At 46.0% G+C, this 20526-nt stretch overlaps 2 protein-coding genes across 2 annotated transcripts; both read left to right on the forward strand.

Moving 5' to 3' along the window:
- The first annotated feature begins 1057 nt into the window (after positions 1 to 1057).
- On the forward strand, positions 1058 to 17724 carry LOC132026483 (small integral membrane protein 10-like protein 2A). The gene is made up of 2 exons (XM_059414389.1): positions 1058 to 1449; positions 17636 to 17724. The coding sequence occupies exons 1-2, from the start codon at positions 1264 to 1266 to the stop codon at positions 17654 to 17656; spliced, it is 207 nt and encodes a 68-aa protein (XP_059270372.1). The 5' UTR covers positions 1058 to 1263; the 3' UTR covers positions 17657 to 17724.
- On the forward strand, positions 17718 to 19423 carry FAM220A (family with sequence similarity 220 member A). Its single transcript, XM_059414388.1, has one exon. It carries the CDS (start codon positions 17718 to 17720, stop codon positions 18492 to 18494), a length of 777 nt encoding a protein of 258 aa, XP_059270371.1. The 3' UTR covers positions 18495 to 19423.
- Positions 19424 to 20526: the final 1103 nt, after the last annotated feature.

Below are 20526 nucleotides of genomic sequence, written 5' to 3' on the forward strand. Positions count from 1 at the left end.
GATGTGGGACTCGATCCCAGGACCCTGAGATCATGACCTGAGCCGAAGGCAGCGGCTTAACCCACTGAGCCACCCAGGTGCCCCCCCCAGATCTTTTTTAAAGTTAAAGTTCTATTTATTTATTTTAGAAAGAGAGAAATCATGAGGGGGAGGGGAAGAGGGAGCGGTAATGAAACCCCAGCAGACTCAGCACTCCGGGCAGTGCGCAGGACTGGATCTCACAACCCAGAGACCACAACTGGATACCAGGACTGAGGGGAACCAAGAGTCAGATGCACCTGGAAGCTCCCCTTAAATGACTTCTAAAAGTTGTTTAATTTAATAATGATTGTCATTGCAAACCCATTTTAGAGCAAAGAATTTTTACACTTAAATCAATTTTTCACACTGTTGCTTTCTTAAAAGACTTAAGATTTGCTTTTAATTTCATCAGTGAAACTCTTTTTTCCTCACCTGTACCAAATTCCCAGACTTTCAGTGACGGGCAAAATTATTAAAGATTAAATTTTACCTAAGTCAACACTGAACAACAATGGCAGGGGTCCTGAAACCATCTACATGGGGAGCATGTTTTGCCCCTCCGCCCCAGGAAGCCTCCCTTTGTTTGCTTTTTATAATTCTGGTTAGATATATATAACATCAAGCTTGCTATTTTAACTGTTTTTATTTTGATTGATTTTTTTAGGTGCAAAAAGGTAGCTTGATTAAAGCACGGGAAAGGACCCGTGGGCAAAAAGAGCTGCCTATTTTAACAGTATTTAAGTGTACAGTTCCCCGTTATTAAGGATATTGACATTGTACACTGTAATTCAAATTCACTGTTCACCTTCTCGTTTGACCATTAGGGGGCAGACCGAGACAACGCATCGGCGGCTCTGCCGGAGCATCCCGCCCCCGCCTCGCCCACGCATGCGCGTCTCACCTGCGGAAGGTGACAGGGGGCGGGGTAGGGGGTGGGACAGAGGTGCGCAGGCGCGGCGCGGGCATTGTGACGTCAGGCCCCGCGGCCAGGCTTGGACCAGGCGGCGTCTCGCGGAGGCGCTTCCCGGAGTGTGACGCGCGGACTACCCTCCCGCCGCCCGCCCGCCCCCGACCTCGCCACCGCCTCCCTCGCTCCCTCAGCGCGCCGAGCGCGGCCCAGTGGCCGGGGTGGAGGCCCGGGGGCGACGCGGCGCCGAGAGGGCGGGCGGGCTTCGGAGCTCCGGGCGGTCGGGGTCCGTGGCCGGTCGGTGCGCGGCGGGCGGGCGGCGGGCGCCGGTCTATATGGCGGCGGCTCTGTCGGGCCTGGCTGTCCGCCTTTCGCGCTCGGCCGCCGCCCGCTCCTATGGGGTCTTCTGCAAGGGGCTGACCCGCACCCTGCTCATCTTTTTCGACCTGGCCTGGCGGCTGCGCATCAACTTCCCCTACCTCTACATCGTGGCTTCCATGATGCTCAACGTCCGCCTGCAGGTGAGTGAGCCGCGCCTGCCTGGCTGGCCCTTTCCCCCGCGACCCTCCCCGAGTGCCGGTCCGCCCCCCGCGGCCCGGCCCAGCCCGCCCGGGACGGCGAGGATGCTGACAGGAGCTGCCAAGCTGGATGCTGAGTGTATGCCAGGCACCGTGCCTTTCTCCTGCAACCCCACGGGAGGAAAACCCGCTGAGGTTATTGTTGTTCCCCGTTCTGCAAATGAGGCTGGGGGCGGGGTGGAGCGGCTTCCCGAGGCTGAGGCCCTACAGCTGGGGCGTGGGGTCCGCGGGGATGGTGGAAACTGGCACCGGTGGAAAGGCCTTGAAGAGGAAATTTTGCCCGGAAAATTCTATATGGTTGGGTTTGCGAGATGGGTTTGTGGTTGACTTTGCTAGTTGCCAAACTTTACGAAGCTCTTCAACACATTATTTTTGATCCCTAAAAGGAGTTCGTGTTTTTGATAGCTGTAGCTGATTAATCCTGGTCGGGATGGAAGTGGGGTGAGGCTGAAGAGGAGGCAAAATGAGGTGGAAGGGGCAGAGACGCAAAAGGGTTCAGAGTCCGGAAACTATTCAGATGTAAGAAAGTGGACACACACTCAGCACCTTGGAGATCGCCTTTGTGGTAAATGACGTTCCTTCATCCCGTGGTAATTACAGATGTCTTTTTCTAGTGGGATGAAAAGTCGTCGGATTGAGAATTTTCCTTTATAAGTGGATCATAGCTGGCCAGATGCCGAGCTCCTGTTGGAGTGCCTGGCGCAGGCTTGGATGGAGGAGGGACAGGTTCTTGCCCTCCCGGAGCTTCCTGTCTGACAGTACTTGTGTGGCTCCCTCATGTGCAGAATGAGGAAGCCCGAGTGCTGGGACAGGGCTGTTGAGACCATGCAGGTGTTGTCCTTTTTGTCCCCTCTGGTTTGATTGCATCAGCATGGAATTGTCTGGGTACCTGGACCCTTGGGTTTTGGTGCTAATCACTCGTGAGGGCTACTTAAAACCAGTTTTGTTTTAAAGATTTTATTTATTTATTTGACAGAGATGACAAGTAGGCAGAGAGGCAGGCAGAGGGAGAGGAGGAAGCAGGCTCCCCGCTGAGCAGAGACCCGATGTGGGGCTCGATTCCAGGACCCTGAGACCATGACCTGAGCCACCCAGACGCCCCTTAAAATCAGTTCTTGATCAAAGTTGTGTTAAGGTGAGATGAGATGAACCTGCCTTTCTGTTCTAAGATCCAAATTGGGATACTTTTATTTGAACAAGGGGTTCTGGCACCCCTAAGTGAAAGTACCAGAATGGAAGAGTGGAAAAGTGAAATCTTTTTCAAGCAGGTAGTTAGGAACGAGTCAAAGGTGCTGGGTGTGGCGATTGGGGGAAACCAGAAAGCCTGTGCTCTAGCCAGTTGCCACTAGCCAACAGTTGTTCGCTAGATCTAGTGTTTTTCAAGAGGAATTGGAAATACTGATTTTTAGATACTATATTAACTCAAGTTTTAAGAAAGTAAACTTTGTGGCCAAAACACGTATGCATTTGACACCCCCCCCCCAGCTCCATTAATGCTTTGCAGTCACATGCAGAATTACAAGAACTACTATAAGAGAAAAGCTAGTACATAATGGTAAAATTACCATGTTTTGAAAAAAAAATTACCATGTTTTGTACATTAAAAAAAAAAATCACCTTTGTCATACATTCCCTTACTTGTATATGACTACCCTCTAATCCAGACTACCATAATCACTCACCTGGACCATCTGTTTTCCACTGGGCAGTAGAGAAGTTTGTTTTTTTTTTTTTTTTTTAAACATAGGTGTCCTTTCCCACAAAACAGCAGAACAAAACTGCTTCTTGTTGCCCACAGGAGGCACTTCACACATATTTTTATCCTGCAGGTCTGGCTTTTGCCCACCTCTCTAACTTCTTACTTGGGTTGCTTCTTGTTTACTGTTCTTTCTCACAGTTTCCTTACTACTCTCTGCCTATCTGCCCCTGGGCATTTGGACAAGCTGTTCTTCCTTTGGTTCAGTCATTTGGTACAGTCTCACACTTCATTTCTGATTTCAGGAAGTGCATGATCACCATATCCATGTGATCTTGCACTTTGGCTCTCTTCATTGCAAGAGTACTGAAGGCTTGCTTGTTCCATAAGCAATAAGGAATCAAGGACTCCATTTCTTTTTTTTTTTTTTTAAGATTTTATTCATTCATTTGTAAGAGAGAGAGAGAGTGAGAGCGAGCACAGGCAGACAGAGTGGAAGGCAGAGTCAGAGGGAGAAGCAGGCTCCCTGCTGAGCAAGGAGCCCGATGTGGGACTTGATCCCAGGACGCTGGAATCATGACCTGAGCGGAAGGCAGCCGCTCAACCAACTGAGCCACCCAGGCGTCCCAAGGACTCCATTTCTAATGTGATGCTTAGGGTTTCCAAATCTCACAGTTGTTTGTAGTTGAGAACCTGAGGAACAGTTATTCAAGTACAAATTTCATAATAAGGAATTTGCACCGTAATGATTGAGAGTAGATGTATTTAGGAGGAGGGAAATTAACTTTACTTGGATTGGTTTGAGCTGTCAGAAGGACTCAGTGCTCACCAATCCCAAAAGTCCGTAATGGGTGACTTGGTGTACTTGACAGTACGTGACCTGGATTAGCTGTCCAGGTGCAGCACAGCCCAGGAGTTGAGCTATATAGGGGTAGCATGTGGGCTGTTAGTCAGGTGAGGGGTGGGGTGGGGGCGGGGGAGTACAGAGTGGTCACCAGGGTGGTTGGCGGCTGTCTAAGAACTCAGGTGCCACGGCAGTCACTTCATGGGCTGAGGCAGGGAGAGGGTGGGAGCGGGGTGTATCTCTTCTTTACTCTGATAGTTAATCTGCTACTTAAAATGCCCTTGCAGGTTTAGAGTTGCTGTTCATTTGTGGAAAATCACTAATTAAATTAACCTGATTTAAGGGTTTAATTACTCTGGCCTCTTGTAAAGGGAAGTGCCATGGGAAATAGCATCCAAGTAAGAGGAAAGCTGAGGTGGCTGCCTTTTTACTCACCACACTGTGTCCCCAGCCTCTGCATGGTAGGTGCTGGACTAAAGGATGCTGTGTCCCGTGTGTTTACTTAGGACGTCTGCATCGTTTGCAGACCTTTTCAGGAGATTGATACCTCTTTAACATGCAAGGTGATTAAATGAGAAAACAGATGCAAAAGAGCTTTGTAAACCTAGGAGCTTTATGATCTTAAAATACTGTTTGCAAAAAATAAAAATATAAAATACTGTTTGGAAGCCTAAGAAAAAATAAATTTTAAAAATTCTGAAAAAATATTTGTAAGCAGCCTTAATCTGCTAGAGTCATTAGCATCCTACTTATGCAGAATCCAAAATACAAGTAGAAAAATGAAAATCTGTATGAAATACTAAGTTAAAAATAGTGGGACATCTGGGTGGCTCAGTCGGTTAAGCATCTGCTTTTGGCTCAGGTCATGATCCCAGGGTCCTGGGATGAGTCCCAAATTGGGCTCCTTGCTCAGTGGGAAGCCTGCTTCTCCCTCTGCCTGTAGCTCCCCCTCTTGTGGTCTTATGCTCTCTCTCCCATGCTCTCTCTCTGGCAAGTTAACAAATAAAATTTAAAAAAAAAATTAAAATTAGTAAAAACAAGATGATAGACTGTGCGGAGATCCTATGTAACTGGTTATACCTCCAACTTTTCAGTTATGCTGCCTGAGGGAAGAATCAAGTATCTTGGGCTCAGGTCACCTAGATTTATAAACGATTAAAAGGGAACGTCTCAAAAAAAAAAAAAAAAAAGGGAAAGTCTCAGGGGCGCCTGGGTGGCTTAGTCGGTTAAGTGTCTCTGACTGTTGATTTTAGCTCAGACCATGACCTTAGGATTGTCAGAGCCCTGAGCTGGGTATGGAGCCTACTTAAGATCCTCTCTGGGTCCCTCTGCTCCTGTCCTCAAGGGGGGAAAAAAAGAAGGCCTCAAAAAGGTTAGAGAAAGGACATGGTGAAGGTGGATGATTGTTGTCACACTGAGCAATGTCCTTGTCTTCCATGATATGGGCCACACTGCCCTGGAGTCATCTGCGCTAACCAGGCCGGGGAAGCTTCCTTTGGTTCCTCCGTGTGTGTGGGCTCTCTCCTCTGGTTCTGACCGCTCTGTCATAGTCTCCTTTCTCATAGACTTTGTCAATCCACAACTCCCTGTCTTTGTGTTCACCTGTCACTTAAAAAATCTGTATTCGTTCATTCCAGTCAAATAAAAGAGTTCAGGAGTGTAGGTGGGCCGGAAGAACTGGTTGCCTTGCTAAATAAAGCAGGTGGGCTTCGTTGATTAGGTGGCATTTGAAAAAAAGCTTTTTTTTTTTTTTTTTTTTAAGATTTTATTCATTTATTTGACTGAGACTGCAAGAGAGGGGACAGAAGCAGGGGGAGTGGGAGAGGGAGAAGCTGGCTCCCCATTGAGCAGGGAGCCTGATGCGGGGCTCGATCCCAGGACCCTGGGATCATGACCTGAGCTGAAGGCAGAGGCTTAACGACTGAGCCACCCAGGTGCCCCTGAACAAAAGTTTTTGAAATCAGCGGTGAGGGCTTTAAGCCTTGGGGAAGGGGAGATGTCTGGGTTAGAAGTGTATCTGGTGTTGTGGAGAGTAGGCCCTACAGCGGATGCAAGCCTGGCTTGTTCGTTCTAGAACAGGAGGAGGCTGGTCCGTGAAGAAGGAGCTTCAGACTGAGAGGTGTAGGAGCATTGAAAGGACTTTGGCATTGACTCAGGTTGCATGGTCTGATGTCTGAACAGTTTCAGGAAGTAGTAACTATCCCGAGATCCTAGTTGCAGGATCTCCTAGTGCAGTTTGAAATGAGTTTTATTCTTTTGCTCGATTGGGGAAAATTAGAGATTATTAAGAAAATGTTTAAAAGTATATAAGCTTTGCGAAATCTTAATGAGTCAAGTCAGAAGCATCAGCTCAGTTAGGAATTTGTTCTGTCTTCTGAGCTGAGGAACGACTGCATACTTTGAGATGATAAGTACCGAACATGCGGAAAACACACTAGGGAATCTTTCCATTCGAGTGAATGCCTTCATCATGGTTTGTTTTTCATAAACTTTAGAAAAAATTTCAACCTATATAAAATTTGAAAGAATGGTGCAGTGAATATCTGTATTCTTGAGTCAGGTTTTTTTGTTTTGTTTTGTTTTTAAGTCTTACACAAAGTCCTATAATGGGTCAAGCAGATACTAAAGTGTGTTAGATCTATATGTACTGATGTTAGGAGATACCAACCAGGGACATCTGGGTGGCTCAGTCAGTTAAGCCTCTGCCTTTGACTCAGGTCATGATCCTGGGGATCTGGGACCGAACCCCATGTCAGGCTCCTTGCTCAGTGGGGAGTCTGCTTCTCCCCCTCCCTCTGCCTACCTCTTTCTCTAAAATAAATAAAATCTTAAAAAAAAAAAGATACCAACCATATATAAAGTGAAGAAAAGTGGGGGGTGCCTGGGTGGCTCAGGCCATTAGACATGTGCTTTCAGCTCAGGTCATGATCCTGTGTCTTGGGATCCAGCCCCATATCAGGCTCCCTGCTCGGTGGGGGTAGGGGTGGGGGGGTCTGCTTCTCCCTCACCCCCTGCTGCTCCTCCCCTGCTTATGCTATCTCATTCTTGTGCTCTCTCAAATAAATAAATAAATAGAATCTTTTTTTTTTTTTTAAAGATTTTATTTATTTATTTGACAGAGAGAAACCACAAGTAGATGGAGAGGCAGGCAGAGAGAGAGAGGGAAGCAGGCTCTCTGCTGAGCAGAGAGCCTGACGTGGGACTCGATCCCAGGACCCTGGGATCATGACCCGAACCGAAGGCAGCGGCTCAACCCACTGAGCCACCCAGGCACCCAATAAATAGAATCTTTTAAAGAAAAAATGTGTTTGCCTATACCTGGGGGGAACAGCCCTAACTCAGGGGAGAGCCTAGGCATTGCTTCTCAAACGATCTGTGGAGAAGAACCAGTGGTTCTTTACCTGCACAGACAGGGGTGGCTTATAAACCACAAACATATTTCTCACAGCCTGGAAGCTGGAAAGTCCAAGATCGAGGCACCCTCATGGCCAGGCCCTTGTGAGAGTTTTTTTCCTAGCAGGTGCCTTCTTGTCGTCTCATAGTCAGGGGGGCTGGGGGTCTCTGTGGGGTGGTTTTGTAAGAATGCCAGTCCCGTTCGTGAGGGCTCTACTCATGAGCTGCACATTTCCCAGAGGCTTCCCTGCCTTAGTGACGGCCATCTTCAGGTTGGAGTTTCAGCATATGAATTTGGGGGGACAGACATTGAGACCATAGCACCTTCTGATAGTTTTGTAAGGGCCAATAAAAATGAATTGCTTTTACATGGAAAAGGGCAGCGTCTGCTTGAGGTCCACCCCCCCATTCATGGGCACATACGCATTTTCTCTCTCTCTCTCTCTCCCCCTCCTTCCCTCTCCCTACTAAATAAATCCTTCATTAAAAAAAAAGTTGCACTTCCCACTCAGCCACCTCTGAGTGTTCTTAATTCTGTTCTTACATGATCACGATAACCAGCTGGGGGATGGGGGTGGGGAGGGACATGGGATGGTGGTGCCTTTTACCTTCGTAAGGACTTTGGCTTGTACTCTGAGCGAAGTGGGAGATGTTTCAGTGAGATGGGACTTCATGTGATTTACTTTTTTAAAGGATTTTTTTTTTTAAAGATTTTATTTATTTATTTGACAGAGAGAGACACAGCGAGAGAGGGAACACAAACAGGGGGGTGGGAGAGGGAGAAGCAGGCCTCCTGCTGAGCAGGAGCTCGATCCCAGGACCCTGAAGTCATGACCGGAGCCAAAGGCAGACGCCTAACGACCGAGCCACCCAGGCGCCCCTAAAGGATTTTTTTTTTTTAAAGATTTTATTATTTATTTGACAGAGAGAGAAAGCGCGCACGCACAAGCACGGGGAGAGGCAGAAGCAGGCTCCCTGCAGAGCAGGGGAAGCCCGATATGAGACTCAATTCCAGGACTCTGGGATCATGACCCAAGCCGAAGGCAGTGGCGAAGTGTGTGTGGCAGTGGCACACACTTACCTATTTATTTATATCTCTGTCATTCCTTTTCAGTAAGGATAAATAAACTCTTTGCTAATCTTGTTTTATCTATTTCGTCAAGCCTACACCATCTTCCATCTCCTCGCCCTACACTGGGGTATTTAAAAAAAAAAAAAATCCAAACCAGAATGAGGCTTTTGGTTCTTTTGTTTGTTTGTTTCACTTTTTAACTTTGAAATGACTTGACTTAAAGAAAAGTTGCAAAAATAGTGCAGAGAGCTCCCATAGATGCTTTACCCATTTTCTGCTGTTGGAGGCTAACTATACTATAGCACAGTTAAAAATTCAGAGATGAGGGGCACCTGGGTGGCTCAGTGGGTTAAGCTGCTGCCTTTGGCTCAGGTCATGATCTCAGGGTCCTGGGATCGAGTCCCGCATCGGGCTTTCTGCTCAGCAGGGAGCCTGCTTCCCTCTCTCTCTCTCTCTCTCTGCCTGCCTCTCTTCCTACTTGTGATCTCTGTTAAATAAATAAATAAAATGTTTGGGGGGAAAAAAAAAACTCAGAGATGAACATCAGTCTAATGCATTGGGGTTTCACCAGTTTTTCCCACTGTGTCCTTTTCCTGTTCCAGGACCCGACACTGCATTTAGTTGCCGTGTCTCCAATCTGTGACACTTCCCTAGACGCCTCTTGTCTTTTATATCCATCCCTTGGGCATTCAGGCTGTTGTTGGTTTTTGGCTATTATGAGTGAGTAAGGCTGCCGGGAACATTCACGAATAGGGTTTGCGTGGATGTGATTTCATTTCTCTTGGATATAGGAGTGGAGAGTCGCTGGGTCATATGGTAATCCTGTGTTTAAGCATTTCAGGAGGCTCACTGTTACTGCACTTCAGAGTTGAGGGTGGAAGCGGGGAGACTCTGGGGGGGAGGGATGGGAGGGACACCATGGCGGCTCCTGATGGGGGGGAGCTACTGGGAGTGGCTGTGTTGTGTTTGTTGTTTGAGGCAACATGCCTCTCTTACATAAGTACTTCCTTACGTGGTATGTCAGTGAAAGACTCATTCACTTTTTTGGGGGGGTGGTGAACTACCCATGTTTTTTGCCCATTTTCCTGTTGGTTGTTGGTGATTGTAATTTCTCAGAGCCTTGTATCTGTTAAGCGTTGAAAAGTGGGTTTTTTTGTTTGTTTGTTTGTTTTGTTTTAGTTACATTTTGATTTTGCTTATGATGTGTATTTGACATACCGAACTTTACTTACTTGTTTTTGAAAAAGCTTCTTTGTTTCTCTCTTTTAAGTAATCTCTGCACTCAGTGTGGGTCTTGAACACTCAATCCTGAAATTAAGAGTGGCATGTTCTACTGACTGAGCCAGCCAGGCACCCCTGAGGTTTATTTTTATGTAGTCAGATTTAACAATCTTTTTTTTTTTTTTTTAAGATTTTTTTTTTTTTATCATCAGAGAGAGAGAAGGGGAGAGAGCAAGCACAGGCAGACAGAATGGCAGGCAGAGGCAGAGGGAGAAGCAGGCTCCCTGCCAATCAAGGAGCCCGATGTGGGACTCGATCCCAGGACGCTGGGATCATGACCTGAGCTGAAGGCAGCTGCTTAACCAACTGAGCCACCCAGGCGTCCCAACAATCTTTTTTGACTTTGGGTTCGCCCTAGTTAGAAGGCCTTCCCAGGGGCACCTGAGTGGCTCAGTTGGTGAAGTGTCTGCCTTTGGCTCCAGTCATGATCCCAGGGTCCTGGATCAGTCTCGCATTGGGCTTCCTGCTCAATGGGGAATCTGCTTCTCCCTCTCCCTCTGCAGTTCCCCCTGCTTGTGGGCTCCCTCTCTCAAATAAAATAAATAAAATCTTTAAAAAAAAAAAAAAAAAAGACCTTCCCAACTTTTAGGCTATGAGGAATTCAACCCTATTTTATTCTGGTTAGAAAATACATATACATACATAAAATCTCCTGTGATAAGTATACAGATTGCACTGCCGTGAAGACTGTGTGAGTAACATTTTTGTCCTTGAGTGTATGTTACTAGAAAGTGAGCTTCAAGAATAAGAGTCCTGTTTGTCCTAACACTAGTGCCTAGAACAGTGCCTGGCCCAGGGTAGGAGTTCATTGAACACTTCCGGATTGAATTTGTAGCAGGAAATCGTCAGAGTAGAATCCTGAAGGAAAGGTTATTTGCATTTGTAAATAATTCTAAAAGTTAAAATGCTCCCTGTTGACTGGTCGGCCACTGCAGCCGGGGCCTCGGCTTCCACCCCTCCCCGGAAACATGCAGTCTGTGTTGAGGCCACTTCCATGTTGCCTTCCGGTGGTCACTCCTGCGTCTTCTGCTTCACAGAACCCTCCCCCCTCCACACCCCATTTTGTTGTTCATTCCCTAAAACACTCTTGATGATGATGACAGCTGCTGTTTATAGCATGCCAGTCAGAGAAGTTGCTAGGCGCTCTCACATAGTGAGTCCTCACAGCACGCTGAGGTCAGAGGATTGCCCGAGGTCCTGGAGTCGGGACAGCCCATGTCTGAGCATACCTTTGGCAGGCAGGTGAAAAGGGGAGGAAACAGGGTGGTGGCTTAGCGAGAGCTGCACAGCTGGCTTTTTAAGGGCAGGTTTGATTTAGATGTGCTGAATGATTGGTAACAGGAACTCAGCACTCTTAGTTTCCTGTGGTTATGATTCAGCTTAATGGGGAGGCGACTGAGTTGTTCCTGCTTCTCATCCTCTGAGCTGGGTAACACCTTTTTACTATTTTTCTTCTTTAAGTCTTACTGTTTTTTAAATTTTATTTTGTATTGCCTTAAGTAATCTCTACACCCAACTTGGGGCTTGAACTCAAGACCCCAAGATCAAGAGTTGCATGCTGTACGGACTGTGCCAGCCAGGTGCCCCCCATGCTGGGTAGCAATTTCAGGAATGTGTTTTGGCCACCTCCTCAGTGTGATTGTTTCAGTCGTGAGCACAGTGATGTTAAGGTATACTGATGTTCACTTCTGGAAGCTCTGGAAGCCAGGCGAGGCCTGGATGAGCCTGGAGTGTGTTTGTGAGCCATTGTGAAGCAGGACCCCACTCTAAGCCCATTGTTGTCCCAACCTGGCTCGTGGAGCTGTGTCTTCTTCCAGCCCCCTTTGGAGATAGCCTTGCCAGCTGGCTTTCAGAAGCATAGCGGCCAGGTTATTTTTAGTTCACAGAGCAGTGGTATCCAGACTGTCAGGTCCCGGAGGCCATTAATAGCTCAGGTTAGAGAAGGTAAGGTGACAGCAGTCCAAGAGGGCAGCAGCTGCCTAAGTGGGTCAGGCCTATTGTTGTGCAGCAGGTCAGCTGCCTCCAGCCAACAGGGATTTTGGTAGAGGATGATTTCTCCTGTTTGCACTGGAATTGTGGACGCACCCAGATAATCTTGTTTCCCTGTGCACATCACCCCTCTGTTTTGTGGCTCCATTTTCAACCTTTTTTACCTTTTTGGGGGATGTGTCGGGTGAGGAAATACGTTCAGGAACTTACTGCCAGTACCACACTTCTTTTTTTCTGAATCATACTGTTTTGAACTTCCAAATAGACTCTTTCCTTTACCCTGATGGTCTCCGTGTTGATGGATAAGTTTGTTTGCCAGAGTTTATGCTGCTTATTATTTTGTAGCCTTAACACAGGGTGGGGGGAGGATGTGGCGATGAGATTTCTAGGGCTAAGGACAGTTAATTATATAATTATGTATGTTGGGTACAATGTGATATATCTATATATGTAGTAGGGTGAGAATAAGTTATAAAAATATTTCACAAACACAAATACCATATGATTTCACTTACATGTGGAATCTAAAAAACAAAACAAATGAACAAACCAAAAAAAGAAACAGGCCCATAAATACAGAGAACAGACTGATGATGGGCGCCAGATGGGCTGGTGGGGGGATGGGAAAATGGGTGAAGGGCAGTGGAAGGTACAGGCTCTCAGATGTGGAATGAATAAGTCCCAGGCATGGAAGGTACAGTGTAGAGAATACAGTCCGTGGGATTGTAGTGGCATTGTGTGGGGACAGATGGTGGTTGTGCTCGTGGGGAGCAGAGCACGATGTTGAAGCTTGTTGAATCACTTTGTGCACGTGAAACTAATCTAGAGTGTGTCAACTGTACTTCCATAAAAAATACTTCACTTGTTTAGAAATTATTTGAAAATTATTTCTGGCTTTCAAAATAACGTGTGTGTCTAGTGTGAAGTTTTTGCTGACCAAAAAAAAATAAATAAATAAAGGTAGTTTTTGTTGATAAATTGAGGGATCAGAGCCAAAATGTTTTCACTGACCTGAAGTTTTTTTTTTTTTTTTTTAAGATTTTATTTATTTATTTGACAGAGATCACAAGTAGGCAGAGAGACAGGCAGAGGGGAGTGGGGAGCAGGCTCCCTGCTGAGCAGAGAGCCCGACCCTGAGATCATGACCTGAGCCGAAGGCAGAGGCTTGAACCCACTGAGCTGCCCAGGCACCCCTGACCTGAAGTATTTTTGTCAAGATTAAATATATAGTTTATTACTGAATTTATTAAAGAAGTAGATCTTCAGTAAACAACATATTCTAACATTACTAAATATGTGATTATATTAGTGGTACCTTAGCTGGAGTATTTTAACACAATTCTGGAAATATTTCATCTTTCGGAACAGCACTAAGTCCTTGTACAAGGACATGCTAAAAGTAGTTAGATAATTTTCCTGAGAGGTGGCCCCTATTAAGTGACATGTTTTTCTTAAGAATTTTTTATTTTATTTTATTATTTTAAAAAATATTTTTAAAAATTTGGGTGTGAGAGGGCGTGAGCAGGGGGAGGAACAGAGGGAGAGGGAAAGCAGACTGCCTGCTGAGTCGGGTGCTTGCCTGCAGGGCTCCATCCCGGGACACTGAGACCGTGACCTGAGCCAAAGACAGATGCTTAATGAACTGAGCCAGCCTGGTGCTTCTCAAATATATTTTTAATACATATTAAAATAAGGTATTTATAAACATTCTTAAGGAGTGCCTGGATAGCTCAGTTGGTTAAACGTCTGCCTTCAGCTCAGGTCACGATCTCAGGGTCCCGAGATCGAGCTGGACTTTGGTCTCCCTCTCCCTCTGCTCCTCCCCCTGCTCATGTTTGTGCCTGCTCGGTCTCTCTCTTTAGCTTTTAAATAAAAGCTAATATATATACACATAAATATATATGAATATATTTTTTTTCTTAAGATTTTATTTATTTATTTGATACCCGAGAGAGAGGCAGGCAGAGAGACGGGGGAAGCAGGCTCCCCGCCAAGGAGGGAGCCCAATGTGGGGCTCGATCCCAGGACCCTGAGATCATGACCTGAGCCAACCGGCAGAGGCATAACCCACTGAGCCACCCAGGCGCCCCATGGATATGTATATTTGAGAATGCTTTCATTTCAGGAAAATGTTCTTAGTACATTTGAAATCAGTAATATAAATGGAGAGTTCGAACAAATATGCTTTGGAAACTTAACTTGCAAGAACTGTCCAGAGAAGTTGACTAGTTTTTGATGGGGTAAACTTTGAAATTATGACTCTGAACAATGGTGGGAGTTAGGACCCCTGTGCAATTGAAAATCCACAGATTTTTGACTCCCAAAAATCTAACTTAGCAATAACAGTTAACATATATTTTGTGGCATATGCTGTATTCTTAGAAAAAGCCGTCTAGAGAAAAGAAAATGTTAACATAAGGAAGAGAAAATATTTTACAGACTGTACTGTATTTGTGGAAAAAGACCTGCATAAAAGTGGACCTGTGCAATCGAAACCCATGTTTTTGAGGGTCAGCTGTATTGAATTGTAGCCAGAATCCACACTTAGAAGATTGTACCTCTTAAAAGTTCTCATCACAAGAAAAAAATGGTAATGGTTGGTGACAGATGTCAACTCCTGGAGATCATTTTGTAATATATACAAACATTGAACCCTCATGTTGTACACCTGAAACCAATGTAACGTTATATCACAGTTTTTAAAAAATGGCATCTTGCATTTGTGTATTGCTTTATCCTGTTCAAATACATTTTTTCAGTTCTTTAGAGGATTGATCACATTTCTATTGGTAAAAATTTTGAACATGTCCTCCAGATAGAGATGTAAACTATATGGTTCTCCACCAAAATATGGCATATATTGTAAAACTTACAAAAAGTTAAAGGGGGAATGAGATAAAATGAGCTAGGCAGAGATCTGATATTTTCTCTTCTACTCCTTGAGTTGGGGTCACCCCATTTAGCACCCGCTACATGAGAAGATCGTATGAAGTTTAGAGTTTATTTGGAGCCAATGAAGTTGTGCAAGAAACACATCTAACTGCCCTCTTTTTTGAAGTGCTTGATGCTCTTGGTGTCTATGACATGGAGTTTCTCGAGTTGCTTCAAATCTTCCCCCTTGGTGGCTTTGGGGTGCCCTCAATAGATCTTGGAGAGCCTGGCCTTCTGTATCTTACCGTCTTCTCTTTTTTACCCATCTCCCCAAAACTGGGGACTTCAGAATCTGGGTCTGAGCTCTGACGTCACTCTTGAGCTAACCACTTGATTAATAATCCAAATGCTTGTCCAGTTCCCACAGTCAGACTCTGTGTGTCCCCATCTGAGCTGTTAGACGTCCCTCCAGACCTGCTGCTCCTCTCCATTCTCCATTCGTGATGCCTTCATTACCTAGAAGTGAAACGAGAGAAACCGGTGGTGGTCTCCCTTTCTACATCCGTCAGCTACCAAGTGGAAAAATATTTTCTCTTTCCTTTTCATCCACAGCCTCAACTCTTCCCCTATGGAATTGGAATAGCCTCCTCATTGGTCTGTGTGATTCCTTTCCACTTGCCACAGCCACCACCCTGCAGCCAAGGAGTTAGTCAGAAATGTAGATCCGGCCACCATCTCCTGGCCGAATGTCGCTCAGTCGCTCTGCTGATGGAGGCCACGCTCCCTGCACCACGACCCGTGTGCCTCGTTAGCCCTGGTTGGCTTCACGCCTCTCCCTGTGCCCTTTTTGCTTCTGCTTCAGCCTCCAACAATTGTTTATTTTCTTCCTAGTGTACTCTCTTTACTTTTTTTTTTTTAAAAGATTTTATTTATTTATTTGACAGAGATCACAAGTAGGCAGAGAGGCAGGTGGTGGGGGTGGGGGGGGGGTGGGGAGGAAGCAGGCTCGATGCCGAGCAGAGAGCCCGATGCGGGGCTCAATCCCAGGACCCTGGGATCATCACCTGAGCCAAAGGCAGAGGCTTAACCCACTGAGCCACCCAGGTGCCCCTCTCTTTACATTTTTAAAAAATGTAACACACTTGCACACTCACCTAGCTTGTTCCCCTGGTTAGAGAAACTGCAGCTTCCTGCCCCCCATTTCTCTGTCCCCACAGCCGAGCCTCTCAGCTCCAGCGGGCTCTCCTTGTCCGGATTTCTCTCACTCTGAATTGCACGCTTGTTGCTTCCTGACTCTTCGTGCTCAGGCTTTGTCTTTCTGTGGGAAGCGAGCTGCGCGCTCTTAGGCTTCTGCCTCACGTCCCACGTTTCCACCCCTCCTTTCACCCAGCAGAGCTGTGTGTCTTCCTTACATTGTTCTTCCGTAGGCTGGCCTTCTAGAAAAATAGTAAATACAGTTGATGTATTTCTTTATTTTCCATGTATTAATGCTCTGGGGTTACGGTTTTTTAAAGGAACATGGGTCAACATTTTTTTTTTAACTCATCAATTAATGAGGGAACTCATTAATTAGATGCTAACTCATTAATTAGATTAATTAGATGTTCTAATCGGTTTAAAGGAGAATTTAGACAGAACACGCACACACATAATCAGGAATGCCAAAGTACAGTGCAGATGATCAGTACACATGGTCAGTATCCACAGGGTAATAATCAATTGTATTCCTCTGAACAGAGTTTTTAATTATTTGGATAAGAAATCTTTTGCCTTCCTCTCACAGTTTTTACAACTCAAGAGTCAGGTGCAGGGCCCCCTAAACTCAGGTAGCCCAGGGACGCAGTGGACAGTGAGCCCATTCAGCTTGTTTCCTGGTCTCAAGGCTCTTTCACAGCCTTTCTTGACACATCTTCCCCATTGGGGGCATAATGATGTCAAAGAAAGATGATTCTTGGTCACAGAAAAAGCCTGGTCCTGTTAGCGTTGCAGGTACAGCAAGAATGTTAACCATATGGGCCACCTTGAGTTTGCTCTTGAACCACTGCTGAGGTTACAAATCAACTTCTGTCCCAAAGTTTTCACGCAGAATCTCGGACTAGGCGAGTTTGAGAGTGGGGATGTAAGCCCAAGAAACTTTCTCCATCCTTTTTTTACTTGTAGTACCTATAAATTCGGTGAATTCTTCTCTTAACAAGACTCCAAAATTTGCTGAGGTCCTGCCCTGACAGCCGTGATCTTCCTTACCACATTGAGGCCGTGACCTCCACGCAGGTTTTTCCTGGGAGGGCTTTGTGGACAGCAGATCTGTAAATAATGTTGACCTTGATTCCTTAAAAGTGGCTTGTCATGCTTGAGTCACTGAGACTCAGTCTCAAATAGGACACGTCAGGTAGGGCCTTGGTTTGCATAATCAAGTCATCCAGTTACGTCCTGATTAAATAGAGGACAGATTTTTATAGAACCCACAGAAATAACTAAATAGCTGTGAAAACTACAAAGCCTAAGAATGTTTTTTTTTTTTTTAATTTTAAGTATTTTTAGGAAACCCTGCAGTAATAAAGTACTGTTTAGTTTTCTTTCTTTTTTTTCTTTTAAAGTATGTTCTTTTTGTTGTGATCTCTAATTGGTAGGTTGTCATCCTGTTTTCTGTCAAAATGTAGGAGTCCTTGGTACCAGAGACTGTTAAAGAGATCTTCCTGGGGCGCCTGGGTGGCTCAGTGTGTTAGGCCTCTGCCTTCACCTCAGGTCATGATCTCAGGGTCCTGGGATCGAGTCCCGCATCGGCCTCTCTGCTCCGCGGAGAGCCTGCTTCCCTCTCTCTCTCTGCCTGTCTCTCTTCCTGCTTGTGATCTCTCTGTCAAATAAATAAATAAAATCTTTAAAAAAAAAAAAAAAGATCTTCCTGTTTGTTAGAAGTACCTGGTATGTGTAGGCTCTTTCAAGGCTCTGTCTTCATAATAATACTCCCGATTATCTCTTCCAGGTTCATATTGAGATCCACTGAAGGCCTTCCGCTGACTGACAGAGGCGCGTCGTCAGGCTCACCACATCAGAGAACACACAGCATGAGGGACACCTGCCTCGGGAAGGTGCAGGCAGCGGGAGAGGACTCAGATCGGCTGCTGTATGGACTTGAAGGAGCACAGGGGGAGAGCCCTTGCCCGACAGATACGCCTTCCCCTTCCGGGATGCCTAGGCCTGCCGTCGATGGGGATGGAAATTCACAAAGTGAGGAGTTATCAGTGGAAATGAAAAATGCTTCGAGTGAGGCCAGCCTCTTCCTTCACAATGGCAACAAAACACTTCCATGTTTGAAAGAATCATTACGAAGAAATTCAGCTTCTGTAGCGGGTCAGAGCAAGACTGTGCATGTGTTCTGCGCCCCCGCCGGAGAGCGTTCTGCTGGGGTGTGCTGCGGAGCGAGGGAGGCTCTGCTGGGGCGCGGGCTGGAAGGAGGGCCCGGGGCCACCAACCGCCACGGAGGACGGGGCCGCACAGCGGAGTCTCAGGCGTCAGGACTACCGCGCCCTCAGAAGCGGTCAGAATCAGGGATTTCTGAGGAGGAACCGCCAAGTGCTCTTCTGGAGGGGCTAGGCTTTGAGTTGGAACTGTCTGGCCTGCATTTCGTCCTCTCTCCACTGCTGCAAGCACACCCCGAAGTTTTCCTGAATGAGACACAAAGTGTTTTCCTTGGCCACTCAGAGCCCCTGTTTTCGGAGCCAACGGTAGAATCTAAGAAGATGCTTTCAAGTGTAAGAAGTACCTCGGACGATCTGCAGATAATACTGGGGCTACTGGCTCTACCAGCTTTCGAAATAGCAAATTCAATACGCCATAGTTAAGGTGCAAGCCGAACAATAAAAATAGATTAATTTTAAAACTTGTCTTAGAATGATTTCTTTCACATGAATCTGGATGCACACGGGGCAGCCGTGAAGTTCCTGCTTCAGTTTGTATGATCAGACAAACTTTGAGTGGAATTTCAACTCATGGGAAGTTGGTTGATGTGAGGGGAGACTTTTGAACGTGTTTTAGCTTGTGCTTGAAAGACATTCAGTATTGGGATGCCATTTTCAAGGAGAATGTTCATAGATCCTATATAAATGTCAGGTTAGAACGGAAAGGTGTAACAGCATTTTTTATGTTATCTTCAACGCTCATTCCAAAGGGCTACCATCCCGATAGTCTCGCCTCTCTCTGATCCTTGGGTGGAAGCGGCCGTTTGTTCAAGTCAGCCCCTTCCTACTCTCTCTCGGCCTTCTATAGGATAATTTCGGTCTGCAGCAAAATTTGACTTCTTTTCTCATCTCTCTTTCCTTCCCTTCGAAATGCAGTTTAAATGGAGGCCCTACAGTGAAAAGTGCAACATCCGAAGTCCTTCTAGTATAATCCTTTCTCAAACTAGGAGCCTTAGCTGTGTCGCCTGAAATAAAAGTGACCTCGAGACCATCTGCGGCGGCTCAGTTAAGGGGAGACAGACCTCGTATTGCCCCTAAAGTTGCCAGGAGCCGGGAGGATCTCTGATCCCAACATTTTCTCTGACGTAATGTAATCCCTCTGCTGGTTGGGAACTCCGGGAAAGGTCCCTTCAGAGCATGGGTTTCTCAGGCGTCCCAAAGGCGTCCCCCGAAAAGACTTACCCATTTTCGGGGTTGCTGGTTGCTTCTCTCTGTCTGTGTGCTAACTTACTATGCCATGTGCTATTTTACTGTTTGGGGAAAATGGAGAAGAAAATGTATTATTTAGCATAATAAATGTCTTCTTTTATGTGTGTGGTCTCGGGTCACCTTGTCTTTTTTCAGTGCCGTCTTCCTCGTACTGAGAAGTCTTTCAGCATCGGTCCAAGTAGGCTGCCGACTTAGAAGACCAGAAGCAGAGCTTGAAAGACAACCTAGGAAGCTAGGTCTGCACTCTGCTCTCACTTTCCTTCCAGAACATAGAACATGTTGTGCTCGCAGCCAGTGTGAAGGACGCTGTCCTGGTTGGGCAGTGAGAGCCCTGCTTAGGACCCTCTGGGGTCACCAAGGGATGGTGAGCCACCAAGGGACGGTCAAGTGAGAACACAGAATTGTTTTAAAAGGGGAGCTCTGTTCTTGTCAAACCCTTACCCCCCTGCCTTTTGTCTTGCTTTAAATCAAGTCTGTTCCTTTGGGGTAGAGCTTTCCATGACCCATCGAATATTTTATTTCCTTTGTCTTGTAAATTGCAAGAATAGAAATTTTCAGCCAGTTGCAAAGAACAAATAATGGAATTCTCTATTGAATATCCGTTGCTAAATAAATTTAGAATGTCTTCATGTGGTTATATTAGAATAAGTTGTGTTTTTTTCTGAAAGCCACTTTGGGGAAATGTTCACAGTAACAACTTTTTTCTTTAATTTTTTAATACATGGGGCGCCTGGGTGGCTCAGTCACTTAAGCTGCTGCCTTCTGCTCAGGTCATGACCCCAGGGTGCTGGGATTGAGTCCTGCATCAGGCTCCTTGCTCAGGGGGCAGTCTGCTTCCCCTCCTCCCTCTGCTTGTGCTCTGTCAAATAAATGAAATCTTAAAAAAAAAAGATACTCTTTCAGATAAATTGTTTCCATGATTGAGTTATAAATGGGATGTCTTTAAAGTTTTTTAAGATTTTATTTATTTATTTGACAGAGATGACAAATATATTGGCAGAGAGGCAGGCAGAGAGAGGGGGAAGCAGGCTGCCTGCTCAGCAGAGAGCCCAATGTGGGGTTTGACCCCAGGACCCTGGGATCATGACCCGAGCTGAAGGCAGAGGCTTTAACTCACTAAGCCACCCAGGCGCCCCTAAAGTTTTCTTTTTAATTCCGGTTAACATACAGAGTAATAATGATTTCAGGTGTACAATCTAGTGATTCA

Source organism: Mustela nigripes, chromosome 11 (genome assembly GCF_022355385.1).
Source record: "Mustela nigripes isolate SB6536 chromosome 11, MUSNIG.SB6536, whole genome shotgun sequence".
Taxonomy (NCBI): Eukaryota; Metazoa; Chordata; class Mammalia; order Carnivora; family Mustelidae; genus Mustela; species Mustela nigripes.

Bases quoted from the DNA above. Each gene is read 5' to 3' on its own strand.
- LOC132026483 (XM_059414389.1), top strand. From the start codon at position 1,264: ATGGCGGCGGCTCTGTCGGGCCTGGCTGTCCGCCTTTCGCGCTCGGCC. The intron at 1,450-17,635 runs GTGAGTGAGCCG...TATCTCTTCCAG, and splicing joins TGCTCAACGTCCGCCTGCAG to GTTCATATTGAGATCCACTG.
- FAM220A (XM_059414388.1), top strand. From the start codon at position 17,718: ATGAGGGACACCTGCCTCGGGAAGGTGCAGGCAGCGGGAGAGGACTCA.